Here is a 21,023-nt window from a genome sequence, read left to right as displayed (position 1 = left end):
CCCCAACATACGAAACTGGAGGACTTAATGGCATATATACATTAATCATCGCATTATCAATAGATAACATAACATGATCATAGTGAATGCAGCCTAGTTGCTTTCTCTTGACATACTTCCTTCCTCTGTACTTACTCTTTCCAAAATGTAAAATTAGTGCTTCTGATCTATCACGCCCAACTTCCTTAACACGATTGAGATGGGCGTTTACAAAATCGGGATGTCTGATGATACGCAAGAAGGGCTTACTGACACATTTACAGATTAAAACAGACCTTGCAGGCGTCCTCAGAAAGATCTCATTTAGTAGTTCTTCTGGTAGTTCCATTAAGGTTCTCTGCCGCGGCCTCATGGTCTGTGCATACAGGCATGTAAGATCAAAATGAAGCAGAAGTACGCAATTCAAGAGATGAAGATGTTGGATTACAGACAAGGGTTTCAACTTATGTGTATGTACTAATGGATAGTGTTAAAAACATATAACATCACTGTCATGACATCACAGCCATGACCACATAAACCTTGGTCCCCAAGCTCGGTTACTGTAACAACACTGTACATGTACCATCCTACTGTAGCAACCTTAGGGAGCAAGTTGTTATTCTGTATATATAGAACCTCATACTATGTAAATTACCAAGCTTCTTAACAGCAATACAAGAGTTTCTTTTTCTCTTACATTGTTCTTGCTTCATCTAATCATATTATTCTAACTTATTCACATAAGTTTATCATGGTATCAGAACGAGGTTCAATCCTGACATACCTCAACTAAGCTTCCCAGTTCCCACAACTTCATATCAAATCCTCCGTCAAAACCCAGTTTTCTGCCGGAGCATCTTGTTGCCTTTTCGTCATTTCCGCACCATTAAATCACCGAGTCACCCTCTTTCGAGTTATCATTCTCTGAGTACAATCACTCACCCATGTCGACTCACTGATTCGCCTGGCCAATCCACCAACAGTCTCTGCGACATTAAATCAAACAGCTTGTATGCCAAATTGTTTAGTTATACAAACTACCTGTATTTATGCCCAAACCAGCCACAATACAAACCACTAACACCTTCAGCCATTTTCATTTGAATCATACTCGCTACAGAGCATTCACCGAGTCAACTCACTCATCTCCTCCGGCCAGCCACCATTTCTGTCCGGCAAATCCATTTCCGACAGGCGACACTCATCCCTGTAAGTATCATCATTATCCACCATTGTTTACATCTAAGCACTCGGTGTGTTTGTTTTATCCTGTCTTAGCCGCATAAGTTCACTCGGCTTTTCTATATACACGCTGCTGCGTATTTTTAGGGCTACAGTCTTGTTATTTTATTTGGGTGTTGCTAAATACAGTTCATTTTTGCTTTGTGCAGTTTGCAGAGATTACATATATGACCTTTAGCTTATTAAATGTGTGAGACCTAATAAATAGGCGTTGATTACGGCGTGTTTACATGTGACCTAAAAGACTGCGCTACAACATCACATTTCAAACAGTTTCTTATTTTTTTAATTTTAAATTTTAGAATATATAGATTTTAATTCTTAAACACACGTTCTTTTCAAAAATATATTATAAAATATGATTATCACATTTTTTAGTAATTATTAGTTTGGCAAATTTTATATTCTTCATTTTTATAAATTTTAAATACATTCAAATTTTTGTGCAAAAAGTAAATTTTATTCACAAGAAAAATAATTAAAATCACAAGAAAATTATTAAAAAATACTTTCACAATATTTTGTAATCGTTATTTTTGGATGGATTATTATATATATATATATATATATATATATATTAAAGTTTTTATTTAAATAAAAGAATTGGAAATTAAAGAAGGGAAGAAACATTTAACACATTAAAATGCATTTAAAATTTATATTTAACAATGTATTTTAAAAATATATTAAAATACGTGACAATATTCAATATTAAAAATAAAAACATTCAGCCACTTCCATTCCCCGACTCTAGCTTTTATAGGAGGATCCATAATCTTCATGAAATTTGAACCAAAACCCGACAATTTTTGTTCAAAGGGATCTAAAATAATGATTATAATATTTAAAAAGTATGATATGAATTAATAATTCAATTATGATAAACTGTGCATACATATATACATATCGAAACAAAGTGAACATAAATTCAAATAAAAATTATATATAACAAATTATCTTTCTAAATTCTTAATACTTAATAAAAGTTTTAGCCCAGCTAATGATTATTTTATAAAAAAAAATCAAGTATTTTTTATTTTGACTAAAATATTATATCAAACACTAGTGTTAACTTTTTAATATTTTATATTATTGGAAATTGGCCGTGATAATATAGTTTCAAAATTTTAAGTTGTTTTGATTAAATGAGAATGAACAAAGTAAAAAAATTAAACACATCGATAAAAAAAATAAAGACATTGATAAAATTATATATAAAGTCAAGTATTTAAATTATATGATTATACATAAAGTTAAAATGAAAATTATACGAATAAAGATTATTTATACAATTAAATTATTTTTCTAAATTCTTAATACATATTAAAAAGTTTAGGCCAACTAAAAGTTATATTAAAAAAAAAAATCCAAGCACTTTTTATTTTGACTAAAATAATATATCAAATATTAGTGTTAACTTTGTAATATTTTAAGTTACGGGGATTTTAACCCATTAGAGCCTGATAATTTAAATAATATTCATGTATCACTTAATAGTTGAAAAAAGATAATTAAATGGAGTAATTAGTTAGTGCGCCTACATTAATCCTGTTCAAAGTGCACAAAAAATTAGGGTTGACTTTGTTTTGTATCATAGTATTACACAGAAGTTTAGGAAGGCCACAACTGTAATCTCTGCGAACTGCACAAAGCAAATATGAAGTGTATTTAGCAACTATGTTTTATTTTTGGGCTGGCACTACAATATAGCTTCTGTGCTTCTTTTGGTTATTTGGGCCACACCAATCAGCCCACTTAAATAAACGGGTAGGTTTTCTTTTTCAAGCCAAACACTCTAATAGGTGCCTGATCTTTTTCAATATTCTGAGTTACACCTTCCAGTTTTTTTTTAACTTACATATAAGTCCCCATATTTCCAAATCTTTACAATATAGTTCCTGAAAGTTGTAAAATTTTCACTTTAACCCCTTTGCTAGCAAACATGGAAAGAGAAAATAGTTCTCCGATTCAAACAATTTTGAATGGCTCCAACTACTTGTCTTGGTCCCAAGCTATGCGTAGCTTTCTTAAGGGAAAAAGAATTTGGCGGTACGTAAATGGGGATTTTCCGATTCCGACTAAGGAAAATGATGAAACTGAGTCAAAATTCAAAGATCGGATTGAAGAATGGGATGTCAAAAATCATCAGGCTATTACATTCTTTAGAAACTCTTCGGTTTCTAAAATAAATCTTCAATTCGGGAACTACGAGACTGCTAAAGAAATTTGGGATTTATTAGCATCTCGATATACTACATCTGATCTTTCTCACCAATATCAAATCATGAGCTCTTTAAGCAAGGAGAAACAAGCATCGGGTCAACCTGTAGCTGATTTCCTATCTCAAATACAAGCACTTTGGGATCAACTTACATTATCTGAACCAAAGTGGCTACATGCGGAGGATGCTACACTTTATCAGGCGTATCGTGATCAGCAAAGACTCATCCAGTTTCTAATGGCTCTCACTCAGGATTTTGAACCAGTTAGAGCCGCTCTTCTTCATCGTGTTCCGCTGCCTTCTTTGGAGAGTGCCCTCACTGAACTTATTTCTGAGGAAACTCGACTTGGGATCGGTAAAATCAGTCAGGTGGCTGATACTGTCCTTGCGGTACCTACTTCTGACAAACCCTTTTGCAGATTCTGTCGTCAAAATGGACATGTGACCAAGGATTGTGTAGCTCTTCGCAGTCATACATGCCAACATTGCCATCAAAAGGGGAATTACTCAATTCAATTTTGCAAGAAAAAGTCATCAATCCGTCCAAACAAATTTTCTCAGTCTTCCGTTACTACAACCTCTGGACCTACATCTGGAACTGCACCAGCTATGTCTGCTCTCGAGCTCGAATCCTTGCTTAGGCAATTTTTACAAAAAGATAACTCTCCTTCTACCGCATTCTCTATCACTCCAGGTATTTCTTGGTATTTTGATTCTGCATGTTGCAATCACATGACAAATGATTCATCCATATTTACCACGAAAACGGAGAGTTCTTGCCTTCCTAATATTCAAACAGCTGATGGTTCAACCATGAAAGTGACACATATTGGAACTGTATCCATGGAGGATCTTTCTCTTCCTGACACATATTTCGTTCCTAATCTTTCACTCAATCTTATTTCTATTGGTCAATTATGTGATCTGGGACTTAACATAACTTTTACCTCTTCCGGTTGTCATGTACAGGATCCTCAGACAGGACAAACTCTTGGGACAGGCCGTAGATGTGGAAGGTTGTTTGAGCTCACTTCCCTTCACCTACCTACCCCAATAACATCATCCACTCATCTTGTTGGTTCTGTTTCATCTACAACCAGTATCTGGCATTCACGGTTAGGTCATCCTTCACCTTCTCGTTTACGAAGTCTAGTTTCTAATGGTCATCTAGGTAGTGTTGATGTAGACACAGTAGATTGTATTTCATGCAAACTGGCAAAACAACATGTACTTCCCTTCCCTATCCATTATCAAAAATCATTAGCTACTTTTGATCTTATACATTCCGATATTTGGGGACCATCTCCAACTCCAACTATGGGGGGGTCAAGGTACTATGTGATATTTGTTGATGATTATTCTCGATATACTTGGATATATATTTTGAAAAATCGTTCAGAATTAAGGGATACTTACAAAAATTTTGCCACCATGGTTGACACACAATTCAAAAAGAAAATCAAACTCTTTCGTGCCGATAATGCAAAAGAATACAAAGAATCTGAACTTACAAAGTTTTTGGCAACTCATGGTACTCTTGCTCAAAGTTCTTGTCCTTACACATCACAACAAAATGGTCGTGCCGAACGAAAACATAGACACATCCTAGATACCATTCGAGCTCTTCTCATTTCTTCTTCTTGTCCAGAACTCTTTTGGGGGGAAGCTGCATTAACTGCTGTTCATACAATAAATATGATTCCATCTCCTGTTATAGATAACTTGTCTCCTTATGAAAAATTATATAAAGAATCACCTTTATATCATTCTCTTAAGGTTTTCGGTTCTGCATGTTTTGTTCTTCTTCCTCCCCATGAAAGAACAAAACTAGAGCCACGTTCCCGTCTTTGTTGCTTCATTGGTTATGGTAGTGGTCAAAAAGGATATCGTTGTTGGGATCCTATCTCCCAACGTCTACGTGTGTCTCGTAATGTGACATTTTGGGAACACAAAATGTTCTCATCTATGTCAGATTTTAAAATTGACACTTCTACCAGCATATCTCATTTTACAGATCCTTTTGTTGATCTACATCCCAATTATGAATATTCAGAACCTTTGACATCCACAAACACATCTCCGACAAATCCACCAGTTGAGCTCACTCAACCATCCCCAACTACTAATGTTCCTCTGACAGAAGTTCAGTCTGAGGATTCTGATGCAGAGCCACCTATCATTCCATCAACTCCACAAGAACCTGTTCATCGCTCTACTCGGGTAAGGCAACCTTCTATTCGTCTTACTGATTATCATGTTTATTCTGCTATACAGTCTTTACACGAGCCTCAAACATATAGAGAGGCTAGTGTTAATCCACTTTGGCAGAAAGCAATGGAAGAAGAACTCCAAGCTTTGGACAGAACTCACACATGGGATTTGGTTGATCTGCCTCTGGGAAAAACAGCAGTTAGTTGTCGATGGATTTACAAAATCAAAACAAAATTTGATGGCTCTATTGAAAGATATAAAGCTCGTCTTGTTGCTAGAGGTTTTACTCAAGAGTATGGCATTGACTATGAGGAAACTTTTGCACCGGTTGCTCGTCTCACATTTGTTCGTAGTTTACTTGCTGTTGGGGCAGCAAAACACTGGGATATGTGGCAAATGGATGTCAAGAATGCTTTTCTTAATGGAGACCTTCATGAGGAAGTTTATCTCAAACCTCCTCCAGGTTTCTCACATTCTCCAAATCAAGTGTTCAGGCTTAACAAGGCTCTTTATGGTCTTAAACAAGCTCCACGAGCATGGTTTGAGAAATTTAGCAAAGTAGTTCAACAACTGGGATTCTCTTCGAGTCCATATGATCATGCACTCTTTCTTCGACGATCGGAACGAGGAATTGTTTTACTTCTCTTATATGTGGATGATATGATCATCACTGGAGATGATATCACGGGTATTTCTGAACTCAAACAATTCCTCAGTCAACAGTTTGAAATGAAAGATCTTGGTTCATTAAGCTACTTCTTGGGTCTTGAAGTTTCTTCAGTCCCAACTGGCTACACTCTTTCCCAAGTCAAGTATGCATCTGATCTTTTATTAAAATCTGGAATTAGTGACACTAAGATTGCTTCTACTCCGTTAGAGTACGAGGTTAAACTCAATGTCGAGGATGGGGAACTACTTTCAAATCCTACATTGTATCGGCCGTTAGTTGGGAGCCTAATTTATCTCACTGTCACTCGTCCTGATATTGCTCACGCAGTTCACATTGTCAGTCAGTTCATGGCTGCTCCTCGCACTCCACACTATACTGCTGTCCTCCACATACTCCGTTATGTCAAAGGCACCATATTTCAAGGTTTACACTATTCACATAACTCTTCACTCGAGTTGTATGGATACTCAGACGCTGACTGGGCTGGTGATCCTACTACTAGATGTTCTACCACGGGATTCTGTTTCTTTCTTGGCGACTCTCTCATTTCTTGGCGAAGTAAGAAGCAACCCCTTGCATCTAAATCTAGTGCTGAATCTGAATATCGAGCCCTTGCAGATACCACACAAGAATTAATCTGGTTGCGTTGGTTACTTGAAGATATGAGTGTAACTCACTCTCCAGCAACTACTATATTTTGTGATAGTAAAAGTGCAATGGACATAGCTCATAATGACGTTTTTCATGAACGCACTAAACACATCGAGATCGATTGTCATTTCACTCGTCAGCAAGTTGCTAAAGGCACAGTTCACCTTTGTGCTGTCTCCGGTCTTGATAATGCTGCAGATATATTCACCAAATTACATCCTCCGGGAAGTTTCCGAACTTTTGTTTCCAAACTCAAGTTAGTTCTACAACCATCTTCAGTTTGAGGGGGGGTGTTAAAAACATATAACATCACTGTCATGACATCACAGCCATGACCACATAAACCTTGGTCCCCAAGCTCGGTTACTGTAACAACACTGTACATGTACCATCCTACTGTAGCAACCTTAGGGAGCAAGTTGTTATTCTGTATATATAGAACCTCATACTATGTAAATTACCAAGCTTCTTAACAGCAATACAAGAGTTTCTTTTTCTCTTACATTGTTCTTGCTTCATCTAATCATATTATTCTAACTTATTCACATAAGTTTATCAGATAGAAATAGACATATGCAAAAAAAATTCGGATAGCTCCAAGTAACTAAGAAATGGAAGACAAAAGTTAACAAGATGCACATAAGTTCATTCACCGAAACATATTACTCGCAACAAATGGATCAAACAAAAACGTACAATAGATTCTATCATTTAAAAAAATTTCTTGTTACAGATAAATAGATAATCTGTCCTGGAACACGCAAATGAAAATAGCACAATCGGTCATTCAAAGAAATCTTAATTCTATTAACAAATCGTTCGTCTCCATTTTGAGTAAGTTTAAAATCGTCATGATGATGCAAAACTCCATGAAATAGCAGTTTGTTGATGTAAGCTAGACATCCCCGGCCCCCTCACCCAAGAACTTGGCAAGCATTACACAAACAAAATGAAGTGCACCATAAGCTGGACTCCACTATTACCACTGATGCATCAAAGAATCCTTTTTAGCACGAAAACTTTTCTACCACCTTAAGTTGGACTAATGCTCGTTATAGGACGACTGTCGCGTCAAACGAATCATGTTTATCACGAAAACTTTTCTACCACCTTAAGTTGGACTTCATTATCTTAATTATACAGCTCCTAATTTTAGAATAGAATTGGAAATAAAAGGTTGGCGCTATCCACTAACTTTTCCATCACTCTGTATATATGATGAGATTGTGCAACATCTTCGTATGAGTATGGCTGTATCATTTATTCAGATGAGCTTCGTATGGTTGCTCCTCACTCTTGTGCTTGGGGCAGCCTATTTACCACACCTCACTGCTCTTCACTCTCAATCATCAGCTTCAGCTATCCATGATGATGACTACCACGCACGCCGCCTATCCAACCACCATTTCTACGGTATTTTCATCCTCTGGTGCTCCCTATGTCCCATCCGCGTGTTAACACTTTCTTTTTCGGAATTTTCATCCATTTGTTAGCATATTTCAAAATAACATACTTTTACTTAACCTCCGTGTCCCGCCCAAATACAAAATAATGATGGGAGGGAGGGAGGAATTATATTTAAACTCGCGAAATAGTTACAAAATTATGTACAATAAGGAAATAAATATAGTTTTAAAGCATCCCCGTCAACTGAATCTCTTATTGTCTGTGCTGTAGCTTACAGGAGTGAACCACAACCTGCCCACGGTGCAAGCGTTAATGATTGAAGAGATTTCTTATAACAAATCGTCTGCCTCCACTGCGTCTTATGGTTATTCGACTACTAGAGGAAGTTAAATCCCAGTGCTTGCATAATAATTATGTATGTGATGCAGATATCATATGTACAGGGAATCTTCTATTTCTTATGCAGATGTACACCTGATTATAACTGAATGCAGCCTATTTTGAACAATAATCTTGGGTAACCCAATGTTAAAAATAGATATGATAAGATTTGGGTAAAAAATGGATATGATAAGGAATGGAGCATATTCCTCGACAAAATGGAGGATTTAAGCTCTAGTTAAGGGTGATAGTAATGGAATGGTGGAAATGAATGAATTATTATATATTCAACTAAATTATAGTTCAAACCTCATTCCATTCCCTCCAGTTTCATTTACCCCAACCAAACACAACATTACATATTAAAAGAGACCTTGCGGGCATCCTCAGAAAGATCTCATTTAGCAGTTCTTCTGGTAGTTCCATTAGGGCCTCATGGTCTGTGCATACACGCATGTAAGATCGAAATGAAGCGGAGAGGTAAGCAATTCAAGAGATGAAGATGTTGGATTACAGACAAGGGTTTCAGCTTATGTGTATGTACTAATGGATAGAAATAGACATATGCAACAAAATTTCGGATAGCTTCAAGTAACTAAGAAATGAAAGACATGCTGACAAAAGTTAACAAAATGCACATAAGTTTATGGACCGAAGCATGTTTAACAACAAACGGATCAAACAAAAGCGTATAATACGACTTTTAGATGAGAGTGGTAGCTGCTTAACACTGATTCGATCATTCAAAAAAAATCCTAGTTCTGCAACACGAGAATCAAAACAGCACACAATCTTGCAAGTTGCAAGTGAATAAAGAGAACAACGGATTCAGTCGTTCAAAGAAATCCTTATTCTATTTACAGATCATTTGTTCGAAATTATGCGAATTTGCGCCACCTTTTGTTATCCGCGCGTATTAGAGAACTTCACTTGAAAAATGCCTAGTTTAAATATAATTTTATATTATATGTGACTTATTAAAAGATTATATATCTAGTTTCAAAAAAAAAGATTATTTATCTGAGTATTGAAATTATAAAAATAAGGGCTTAAAAAATTTCTTACTATCAGCTTCGTTTCAATTAAGTTTCTGTCTCATTTTCTAACTTAAATCTGTCTTATTATACAAACAAATATTTTATGTTTTAAAGTTCAAAATGACTCTATGTACCGGAATTAAAACCCGAACGAGAAGATTTTCGTGATCAAGTTGAGGTGAAGAGGGTTGATCTGGAATCGTTGAGAATTGATGCACCAAACACCCGACGCAACAAGTGGTATCAGAGCCCCGCAACACTCATTAACTCCGCATATTTTCCGCTTTGGGCCGTGGCCAAACCCGCATGATTTTGTTTTTGGACACCTCCTGAAAGCCTTATACTAATCGAGTTGTTTGATTGCTTATATTCGGGATAAATTTTTTTTATCTTTCCGACGATGGAGGACTTGGATTGACACACTCAGCAACTCGATTACGAGTTAGTTCATCGTGATGACGTAGAACTCCATAAATAGCTGTCGGTTCCAAGAACTTGGCCGCATTACACAAACAAAATGAAGTGCAACATGAGTTGGACTGGACTCCCGTAAGGCTTTTGCAGTGAGATTAAAAAAGTGATTTTTTGTTTAAAATAAAAAAATGTAGTAAATGTGAGAAACAATTTAAAACTTATAAGTTACTAGAAAAAATCTGTGGAAAAGAAGTAGAAGCCGTAAAAAAATTAACATTCTCAACTTATTATAAATGTTTCTAGCTTTTTTACACAACCGGATTAAGAAAAGTAGAAGTTATTTTTTTTATATAAAAAAAAGTGGAAGCATGGTGGTGCCAAACAGGCTCTGTGTACGATCAGTTGATCACTAATGCGTCAAAGAAATATTTCTACACTCCATTTTCTACAACCTTTTGTTTTTTAATTATGCACAAAAGATATACTTGGGGGTGTCTTCCCAATCCCCTATATATATGATGAAATGGTTAAACATCTTTGTATGAGTATGGCTGCATCATTTATTCAGATGAGCTTCGTATTGTTGCTCCTTACTCTTCTGCTTGGCACAGCCTCTTTACCACACCTCACTGCTCTTCACTCTCAATCATCAGCTTCCCCTGTCGTCTATGCTAACTACCAGGCACGCCGCCTATCCACCCATGGGTTTTACCATTTCGGCGGTATTTTCATCCTCTCGTACGCAATTCCCATCCGCTTGTTAACATTTTCTTAAAAAAGACATATTTGTTTCTACTAATTTTGTGAGGCACACCAACTCGCTCACCGAAATTTATTCTAAATAAACTACTCCTTTACAGAATCAAAATGTTAAGTTAAGGTTTGTTAGACGATCCGCAAACAGACTAGCTCACTATTTAGCGAGGTATAACTGTTTAGTAGCTGATCGTAGATGGGAGGTGGGGATGTCCACCCAGATTTTAATCTTGTAAGGATTTGATTCAGTAATATAATCTATCCTTTCTGTGGCAAAAAAAAAACAAACAAACATAAACTCTTTTTATTCAAAGCTATTTACGAGATAAATAATATCTTTTCTTATGAATGAATAAATATAAAATATGATTAAAATTAATCAAAAAACCCATTATTAACCATTTTGCTAATTTCACACTCTCTCATCGTTGTCTGTGCTGTAGCAAGTAGGAGCCAATCCCTCCCTGCCCACGGAGCAAGCAGTAATGATTGAAGAGATTTCACATCACCATGCATCAATGGCTTCTTCTCATGTTTCTGCGTTCCAAACAATTTCTTGTAACAAATCGTCTGCCTATATATAATTTGAGGTCTGCAGTGTAATTGCATCACAGTGCTTGCATAATAATTCTCTATATCATGCAGATATCATATGTACAGGGAATCTTCTTTCTTTCTGTTCTATTTCTTTTGCACATATTTAACTAATCAACTGAACGCAGCCTATTTTGAATAATAATCTTGGGTAACCCAATATTAAAAATGATCACAAATAACCTTATATGTTACTCCCTCTTTACCTTACTTTTCGACACGCAATTTTCATGTAACTTTTTTTTTAAAGAAAAATACTGAAAAAAATTTTGAAATTTAAACTTTCATTCAAAAAAAGAAAAAATTAAAAATACGTTATAGAATTATACTTTATGAGAGCATCAAAATACGCGCAAACAGTGCACGTAAGCTTCCTGGCGGGACGGAGGGAGTATAATAAAGAGATGTACATGAGATTTCAAGATTTTTATTATAAACTAAACATGAACACGTAAATAATTAAGATTATGAATCAGAGAGAGCACATCTAATTTATGCGAAAGAACGTTCAAGATTTCCGCGATTCATCCTCTTCTGTGATGGATGATCATGACGTAACGTCATTTCACAAGCCGTTCTATTTCGATAACTCTTGATATTGGATTTTAAGTCGTCCATGTTCTTGTTAAGAACATACATCCTGATCTAATTTTTTGCACACATATTAATATTCAGGAAACGTGAAGTAAAATACACAATTTTTTTAAGGGAAAAATATCAAATTCGTGATTCGTTCCATTCAAATATATCAAGTAAGTTACCACTTTCGAGTTTGACTCAAAATGGTCACCAAAGTGACTCTTTTGTTCAAACAAACGGACCAGTCATTTTTAACGTTAAACGTTAAAATAAATATTAAATTAGCATAATACCACCACGTGAAGATGAGTTGACATGCTTACTAGATAAAGACAAAATAAAACCCAAATCAGACAAATATACACATATACATAATGCGCAGGAACTGAAGGACATATACATATATACATGTATATGTATATATTTGTCTGAGATTCTTTGCGTTTTATATTGTCTTAATCTAATCATTATGACAACTCATCTCCATGTGGCGATCTTCCGCTGATTTTACGTTTATTTTAACGTTTGGCGTTGAAAACGACCGTTCCGCTTGTTTGACTCTAACGGACTGAACAAAAGAGGTACTCCAGTGACCAATTTGAGTCAAACTGGAAAGTGGTGACTTACTTGATATATTTGAATGGAACGAGTCACTAATTTGATATTTTTCCCTTTTTTTTAATATAAAGATACACGGTGTTTTTAACATTCTTTTCATGATAAGAATTTCCCAGTAACACGGCATTACAATTCAAGCAAGTTACCAATATGTGTAAACTGTAATCGAAAGAGATAACACAGAAGAGAGCAGACTCGAGAGTTCAGAATGATGAATAAAACCTTTATCATGAACTGCCCTTAACGGAAAGACTCCTGTGCCTTGAGGTCCATAAACAGGAATAGTACGCGACACAGAATGCCTCCTGTGAGTTACTGCAAGTGCAGCATTATACCACGGACCCCTCACAATAGGATCTCCAATAGCATTTATCACTGTTTCGTCCGTGCTGGCTTTCTCAAGGGCCTCACTACAAGAACGTCAACAATAGGATAACAGGTCAGGCTATTTATACACAAATTTTTTTAATATAAAGATACACGGTGTTTTTAACATTCTCTTCCTAAAAGACCATCTACAAACTATATAATCACAGATTAATGATTAAAATATGAAGTAAAATTTCTATATCTTACTTCCACAGTGTAATTATGTGATACTATGAAGCTATAAAACAGGAAGAAGGAAGCGGTATTTCAGCAAAAGACCAAAAATAGTCAAAGTCTTGAAGACCAGAAATATAGTTGAATTTTGGCCTGTTTGTGCTCTAGGTTTGCATATACCAAGTCTTAAATGTCATATCAAAGCAAATCTATGGCACTTGGGCTTGCATGTTACTGATGAAATATTAAAAATACAGAATTTTCCACTCATTTCCCTTCTTTGTATATCAAATCATCCCCCAGCTAAAAAAATTCTCTTTTTCTAGGGGTGACTATTATACAAAACATTGAAATAGTCTTGCACATTATGTTTCCTAATAATTTTTCAATACTACAGTCTACAGGTCACAGTTTTATGGACTTGCCTCTTTGTGATCATTAACAAAACAACCAGTTGCCCGTCTAGCTCAGTTGGTAGAGCGCAAGGCTCTTAACCTTGTGGTCGTGGGTTCGAGCCCCATGGTGGGCGATGTCCTTTTTATGGTTAAAATTTTTACATTTTGTTTCCTGTTGCAAGTTGCAACCCATAAAATCAGAGACTAAGAAATTTTAGAGATGTAAGTTTAACTTTTTGATATAATTCAATGTTAAATACGGAGTATACCACTATCATAAAGTTTTAAGATAAGATCCTCTGATACAAAGTACAGATATTTCCACCTAAATCATCCTAACAGGACTCTGCATTTCAACAGCCAAGAAACTGGATCGAGGGAAAAGAAAGGCACAGGTGTCTAAAGCAGCATTAGGTCTGGATACATACTGATTCAAAGACTCAAGTAACCCTATTAATGCATCAATAATGCACCAATAGGTATTGACCTATATCTCGAAGATCTAGCTTATGAACACTAAAACAGTAAAACGTCAAACAGCAGGAAATTCCATTAACAAGTTAATATGAATTTCTACACTCTTATAAATGATATATTGTTCTGGTGCTGGATGAGAAATTACGAGTCTAGATCCCGTCATTATGTTCAATAATTTAACTAAATATCACTACTCCGTATTCAGTCACAAAAATTCCTAAACAAGAAACAAGTTGTTTTGTCAACACTATTACATCTATTAGCAAATCGCAATAACTAGAGTTCAGCAGTCTGCACAATATGGGGGAACAATGAAAATCTATCAACTAGCAAAAGTTGCAACCATTTGATAAAAACGCAACAAGTCAACAACGGAAAAATACATCTTAAAGACTAAAGAGAGAGTTATAAGTAGTAAAACATTTCGCGGAACCACTTAAATATAATAATTTTCATACATATAGATCTATCTATAAACATGCACAAGTATCTCGAAGGCATATAATCAACTTTATACCAAATTCAAACCTGCTACAACCATGATTAATTGCAAGGTCATCAAGAGCACTAAATACCAATTCCACGGAGACCAATCTTCTTCCCCATTTCTTCCCCTTACTTCCATTAACCAACTTACTGAAACTATCATAGTATCATTGCATAATACACACAAAGTTAGAAACTTCAATTCAAATGTACAAAATTCTTGGCTTATAAATTGGTGGGCATTCAAGAATTATAACTACGCACACAAAGTTAGAAACTATCATCTAAATTGACAAGATTCTTGGCAAATGAAGTAGTGGGCATTCAAGAATTACTATGACTAAACCAAAGATTAACTCAGGTGTTCAATGTAAAAGAAATTACTTACATTGGGGATTGTGAAGGTGGGGTTTTCCTAAGAAGGAGATGAATCTTCTTCCTGACGTCTTTCTTTATCGTATCTTTCAACTGTATCTGATTCCAAGGTTTGGTTATGCTAAATTATGGTTTTATTTCTTCAAGTTATATGTACATTCCAATTTGCACCTTCAAAAACTTGTGTTTTTGCTTGGGTACTCGAAGGTGGAACCAATGTAATTTTGCATTACTTATTCTATGCATAATTTCAACAAAGACCAGTGGGTATTCACATCACAACTGGAAAATTTTAAGCAGGGGAGTGGTATCTAGTATCTACATCAAAACTGGAAATAGAAAATCGGGGAGGAAATAAAATGCCCGTGATATCAAGAATTTTCTTTTACATTGTTTGATATTAATCACTGTACAAACTATGTTATCTTTCACAACTTACAAATTCTCGGCTATTTCACAGTCACAAGGCAAAAATTGCTCATACCAGAACATTTTTACTGCAATTTCTCAAACTGTACTTGTAGAGAATATGTACCTGTCTCGAGCAATTATAATCCAAATGCTTCAACACAATCCGAATGCTTTAACACACTTTGTTCTCTTGCTAGCATTCAGTATCCCATCACTTAAATCAGCTTGGTGCTTCAATTCCTGGCGACAATGAGGCATTAACTCTGTCCAAACAAAGATACAATAGTTACACACATCTACAACATATACGCGTCGATGTACAATCTCCTGTACGTGTTATTGACACAACCAACTCACGGACAAACTTAGCATCGTTCGTCTCCAATCCAATTATTTTTTTCCTTTGGCCCAGTTGGACCTTCCTCCCCAGAAAGCTCATTGGGGAACTTGGCAAAAACATTTTTCAAAGAATTTCTATACTTTGAAGGCAAACGATTGATAATCTTATCAAGCTCAATTTTGGAATTATATGTTATCTTTGGTCCCCACTCTCTCATATATTGCAACCAATCGGGCTCAGTAACAGCTCCATCACCAAGATACTCCGCAGCAACGATTACATACTGGTTATTTGATTCCACATAATAATCACTTTGAGCTGCATCATTCCTTATTCCAATTCCTATCTTTGAGGATCCTTGAAGGTAAGTCCCTGGATGATGAAAGCATGCATGCCCATATTTTGATGAATAAATGATTGCTTTATTCCCCTCTATGAATTCCAAATCTGTGGCTTCCACCCAACGGCCACCACTGTGCTGCGAAAGATAAATACTCCAAAGTTCACCAGTAAAATTGCTTATTCGGAGAGTAAAATGCTCCCAGTCACCCACATGCTGCCCGATCTTCCCAAGACTAACATTCATAAACTCAAATTTCAGAATGCCTGGTCCATTGAATGGGCAAAACACCCACATCACAATATCAGTGAATGTACCACCAAGAGCTGGCTTCACATGGACATAAAGTTTTGCACTTGCTAAATTTCCACGCATGACAGTTTCTCGTCGAGCGTCGTTTGGCAAATCTATCCAATACTCCCCATCATTTGTTTCACCAGAGGGCAAGTTGGAGCCTTCATTATCAATGTGCTCGCTATGTGAATCATTTTTCCTATACAACAGAGCTCCATTTTGGAAAAACCAAGAAACAGATGAAGGCATGTAAACTTCACTAGGATGAAAGAAAACAGTGGGACCATACTGTTTAATGAGTGCATGAACCTGACTGAGATCTGGCATTGCATGCAGATTGAAATTTAAGTTTCTCAAACATGCAATTGTTTCTCCAGAATTGCAATCACTTCGGCAGAAAAATGTGCCGACGGCTACACCTTTCTCGTACATTCCACGTAAACAGGGTCTTGTGCTCCAGACTTCTAATGGTAACTGTAAGTTTGTAGGAACAATTTTGAGTATTTGATGGTGAGTCTCACAGTTGTCTGTCAGGTCAGCTCGGACACATCTAACTTCCTCTATATTGGGCATTTCGAGCTTGTTAGTGACTATATATCCTAGAGATTTATAACCATCAGGTGGTTGAGGAAGCCAGATGTAAACACCACCGTTAAGGTCATCCTCTCTCCTTTCATCTATACACCAAACTAGTGAATAACTAAGGGGCTTAATAAGAGCTGGTATATAATCTGGGTTGTTACTACAGGAATCCTCTTTTCTACGTGTAACCGCTTCCCGAGCCGCTAGAACAAACCCTCGTATAGGCTTCCTGTTGGACTGGCAGTAGTAACCAAGGATGAAATAACCATTCGGCACTATGCAGGGCTTATAGAAGCTAATACCACTTTTGCTATCTGATGTCAATTTGCATCCCCAAATGAATTCAAAATTTGTGACTTGACAAACTTCTATTTCTCCCAGATTGATTTTTCCTGTGGCAAATCCTTGACCTGATCATTCAAGACCAAAGAGATAGATCAGAACCAGACGATTAAATGGAACCTAGCGTAGTTTGGACTTTAGGCATTGAATGAAATCAATGGCATATGTGGTTCACATCTGTTTCTATAAAGATTAGAGAGATGTAAGATAGTTGGAACCCCCAAAGCATTTGGTATCAAATTTAGTATTATACAGACAAACTGTATAGGTGATTAGATTAATATAGGTAAAATGGCATTATGCTAATCATCAACTACTCATATAGCAAAACATAAAAAAAAATACTCCACTATGAAGTGACACCGAGTACCTAGTTACGACCGTAACAGTGCAATAGCCAACATGTGATGTTCCAATGCCATTCTTCATTAAGATTTAATTCATTGACGAGGTTATTAAGGAAGGAGGAAAAGAACAAGATAAATTATATAATTCTGTAGACTTGGGTGATAATTAGTCAGTGTGGTTTAGAACAGAACTTAAATGCATTGGGAAAACTAGAACAGCAACTTTATCCTAGATTATATGGCCAGCATATTAACTATAGTAGCATAAACTGTAAATACAGGGACAGCAGGCACTTGATAGCTATAGCTGTTGGTAGGGAGAGATCTTCAAAGGTAACCCTGCTAATAAAATCTTTTCTAGAGCTGACTTAATACCAAAAAGCTACACAATTTGAGCAATTACATATACCCAAATCTTGACATCATGTTCACCAGTTAAGTAACCTTATATAGCTAGTCACTGACATGATCGCTACATCATTAGCTTGAACATCACAAGAAGCAGAGCCACTAAGGAGTTCTCAACTCACTGACAACAACTCAAATGCTAAATCATCACCTCGAATATTGCAATGCCATTGAAAGCATGAACAATTAAAACCTAAACAATCAACCCAAACAGTTACAAGCTAAAGGATACTGTCTCAAGAATATATAACTGTGTGTCTGCTGTGTAGAAGTGTTTTTATTATGCAAACACGAAAAACAGCAGCTCAGATATACAAAATCTAAGCTCTAACTTTCAACATAAAACGAAGATTAAACTATACATATTAAAAAGACCCTAAAGATCAATACTTGCTGCAGAAAAAGAAAGACAAATCCCTATTACCCTATAAACACATATAAAAGAACATTAATCCAAGCCCTGAAAATCAACTCAACTTGAAACCAAAATATGAAAAGCCAATTGGTCCAAACAGCCACTCAAACAAAAACATCCATCATGAACATACAACCATGTCTTATAACTCAAAATTACACTAGAAAAGTAAATTTCACACACACACACACAAGAAAAACAACAGCATACCTTGAGGCCATTGTGGGATAGGAGCAGGAAGAGAAAAAGATGGAGAATGGGAATGGGGATGGGAATGCAAAGAATGAACCCCTCTCTTCCAATAACACAATTTATATACATTCATCTTGATCATAAAGATACAATCTTTAGCCAAATTAATCAAAACCCAACAAAATTTAAGAACAAAATCAGGTAAAAGCATCAGCTTTTGCCAAACAGTTTTATCAGGGATTGAAAAAGACATGAAATCTAATCAATATTCATCCTCCTCCCCATCTACAAGAGAATTGCAAAGAAAGTGAATATATATGTATACATGTATATACACAGCTACATTTATTGATTATAGAAAAATAAATTGTATGTTTATAGTTCTTGTTCCACCAGCTGCATATACACATTCAGCCTACACCTGTCTTTTGTTTTATACAGAGGTGAGACTTTATTTTATTACTTTTTTTATTTCCATTTCAAGAATTTAGGTAACTGGACCTGATTCATTTAAATAATATATATTAAATAAAATCACCAAAAATAATTATTGTGTTATTAGCCAAAACGTTATTGATGTTTTGAGAATATTGTGATATTAGGACTTGTTTTTCCTGGTTCCTTGCGGATCATTCCATGTTCATTAGTAAAATTAAATTAAAACTTGGTTCTTAATTTTTTTATCAAATTCATATTTACTGATATTTGGCATACCATTTTTCAAAGAAATGTAAAAAGCACATAATTTGAAATAAGTAAATTATTTTTCGTGTTTGCTTTAATATTTTAATGTAGATGAAGAAGTTATAGTCAAAAAAAAAATTATACAAATCTCATGAAAAATCGGGAATAAGAATTTAACCGCAAATAAACCTCTTCAGCATAATATAGAGGAAAATCACATTAAAAATATATAAATTTTTGGTTTAAAATATATATATATATATATATATATATATATTTTGAAAATACATGTATAAATAATGACAGTCCATGGATGCATAATAGACCTTCAAAACTTTGTTTTTGTTTTTTGAAACTTTGTTTTTATTAACCAAGACAAGGAACCAAAGAAATATATATAACATGTGGGAAACATGGCCATAATTAAATAACACCACCCAAATAGCCAGTATGATGAATGCACCAAGCAAATGCTATCCAAGAGAATGAGGCTCACAAATACTAAAACGTGTTCTCTTTTTCAATAAAGGTTTCATACATATTGTTCTAAACCGATTCTTCAGAGATAATATTTTGGGTATATATCCGTCTATAGGTAATTATGGATCCTAACGAATAAAAATCGGCTCTTAATGTATTATATAAGTAAATATTTTTTAATTTGAAGTCGAAAATAGTTAAAATCCAACTTATTTAAAAACAATTATCAAAAGTGATATTAGATTTATATAAAAGATACATTATTACATAATATTACATATTAATCGAAGCAATACAAATTTTACTAAATCAGTTTTGAAGTACAGATATTCCCATATAATAACTTCGTGTACAAGTTTGAGTTGCTACAAGCATAAAATGATTAAATATATTAGCAAACGTGAAAAGGGAAACAAGAAATAATATGGGAAATTCTCAATGATACACTTCTAGTTTTGGCTTTTTCAAATGGTACGCAAAATATTTTTGACTTCTGGTTGGTACACTTGTACAATTCTAACATTCTGTGCCATATCCCTCCCGTCAACATCTGTTAATCAAACGTTAAATTCTCCTCAATTAAACCTTAAATAAAATTAAAAAAACCTAAAAACAGAAGAAATTACAGCCGAAATGGGTTCGAACTCAAATGGATAACAACGACACATACACGCGGGTTTACAGAAAATTGGGAATTAGGGTTTTGAGATACAAAGGTCACGACGACTTGAAATCAAAAGAAAATCGAAGGTCGATTCTCTTGATTGGGTGCGGACTGATGAAGGCAGGAGATTGTGGGGTGGTGCGTTTCGTCACTGCGGGGGGATATTGAGGCGTACACGCGGCAGAAGGATGAAGTGGAGTACGGGTGATAAAGGAAGAGATGGTGGGCAGAGGTTGGAGGTTGCAGTCATTGATGGGTCTGTTGTGGGGTGAGGGGTTTCACCGTTGGTAACCGGTGATAAAGGAGTTAGATTGCTGGGAGAGAAAGGCCGACGGCGGCGATGGTGGTAAGGAGGCTATGTTGCTGCCGTAATACGAAGCAGAGTGGTGGCAATTTCAATAGGCCATAATTTCTTTTGTTTCTAATTTTTTTTATTTTATTCAAGGTTAATTGATGAAAAGTTAACGTTTGGTTAACGGATGTTG

General features: G+C 35.5%; 2 protein-coding genes and 1 non-coding gene across 3 annotated transcripts; 1 reads left to right on the top strand and 2 right to left on the bottom strand.

Moving 5' to 3' along the window:
* Positions 1-10,590: 10,590 nt before the first annotated feature.
* Positions 10,591-15,746, bottom strand: LOC108220006 (uncharacterized). The gene is made up of 5 exons (XM_064094021.1): positions 15,724-15,746; positions 15,575-15,620; positions 15,053-15,132; positions 14,707-14,820; positions 10,591-13,173 (listed from the first exon to the last, which is right to left on the bottom strand). Exons 1-5 carry the CDS (start codon positions 15,744-15,746, stop codon positions 12,906-12,908), a joined length of 531 nt encoding a protein of 176 aa, XP_063950091.1. The 3' UTR covers positions 10,591-12,905.
* On the top strand, positions 13,763-13,835 carry TRNAK-CUU (transfer RNA lysine (anticodon CUU)). Its single transcript has one exon. It is a non-coding gene; the product is annotated as a tRNA-Lys (tRNA).
* LOC108220004 (hypothetical protein At1g04090) lies at positions 15,388-19,111 on the bottom strand. The gene is made up of 2 exons (XM_017393634.2): positions 18,729-19,111; positions 15,388-17,416 (listed from the first exon to the last, which is right to left on the bottom strand). The coding sequence occupies exons 1-2, from the start codon at positions 18,961-18,963 to the stop codon at positions 15,816-15,818; spliced, it is 1,836 nt and encodes a 611-aa protein (XP_017249123.1). The 5' UTR covers positions 18,964-19,111; the 3' UTR covers positions 15,388-15,815.
* Positions 19,112-21,023: the final 1,912 nt, after the last annotated feature.

The sequence above is a fragment of the Daucus carota genome, chromosome 5 (assembly GCF_001625215.2).
Source record: "Daucus carota subsp. sativus chromosome 5, DH1 v3.0, whole genome shotgun sequence".
Lineage (NCBI taxonomy): Eukaryota > Viridiplantae > Streptophyta > Magnoliopsida > Apiales > Apiaceae > Daucus > Daucus carota.
The sequence above is the reverse complement of the archived record's forward strand: the minus strand, read 5'-3'. Positions and strand labels throughout refer to the sequence as shown.

Bases quoted from the DNA above. Each gene is read 5' to 3' on its own strand.
- LOC108220006 (XM_064094021.1), bottom strand. From the start codon at position 15,746: ATGTGTGTAACTATTGTATCTTT. The intron at 15,621-15,723 runs GTTTGGACAGAG...AGTGTGTTAAAG, and splicing joins TGTGTAACTATTGTATCTTT to CATTCGGATTGTGTTGAAGC. The intron at 13,174-14,706 runs GTTTGAATTTGG...ACGTTCTTGTAG, and splicing joins ATTAATCATGGTTGTAGCAG to TGAGGCCCTTGAGAAAGCCA.
- LOC108220004 (XM_017393634.2), bottom strand. From the start codon at position 18,963: ATGTCTTTTTCAATCCCTGATAAAACTGTTTGGCAAAAGCTGATGCTT. The intron at 17,417-18,728 runs GTATGCTGTTGT...TTGAATGATCAG, and splicing joins TATCCCACAATGGCCTCAAG to GTCAAGGATTTGCCACAGGA.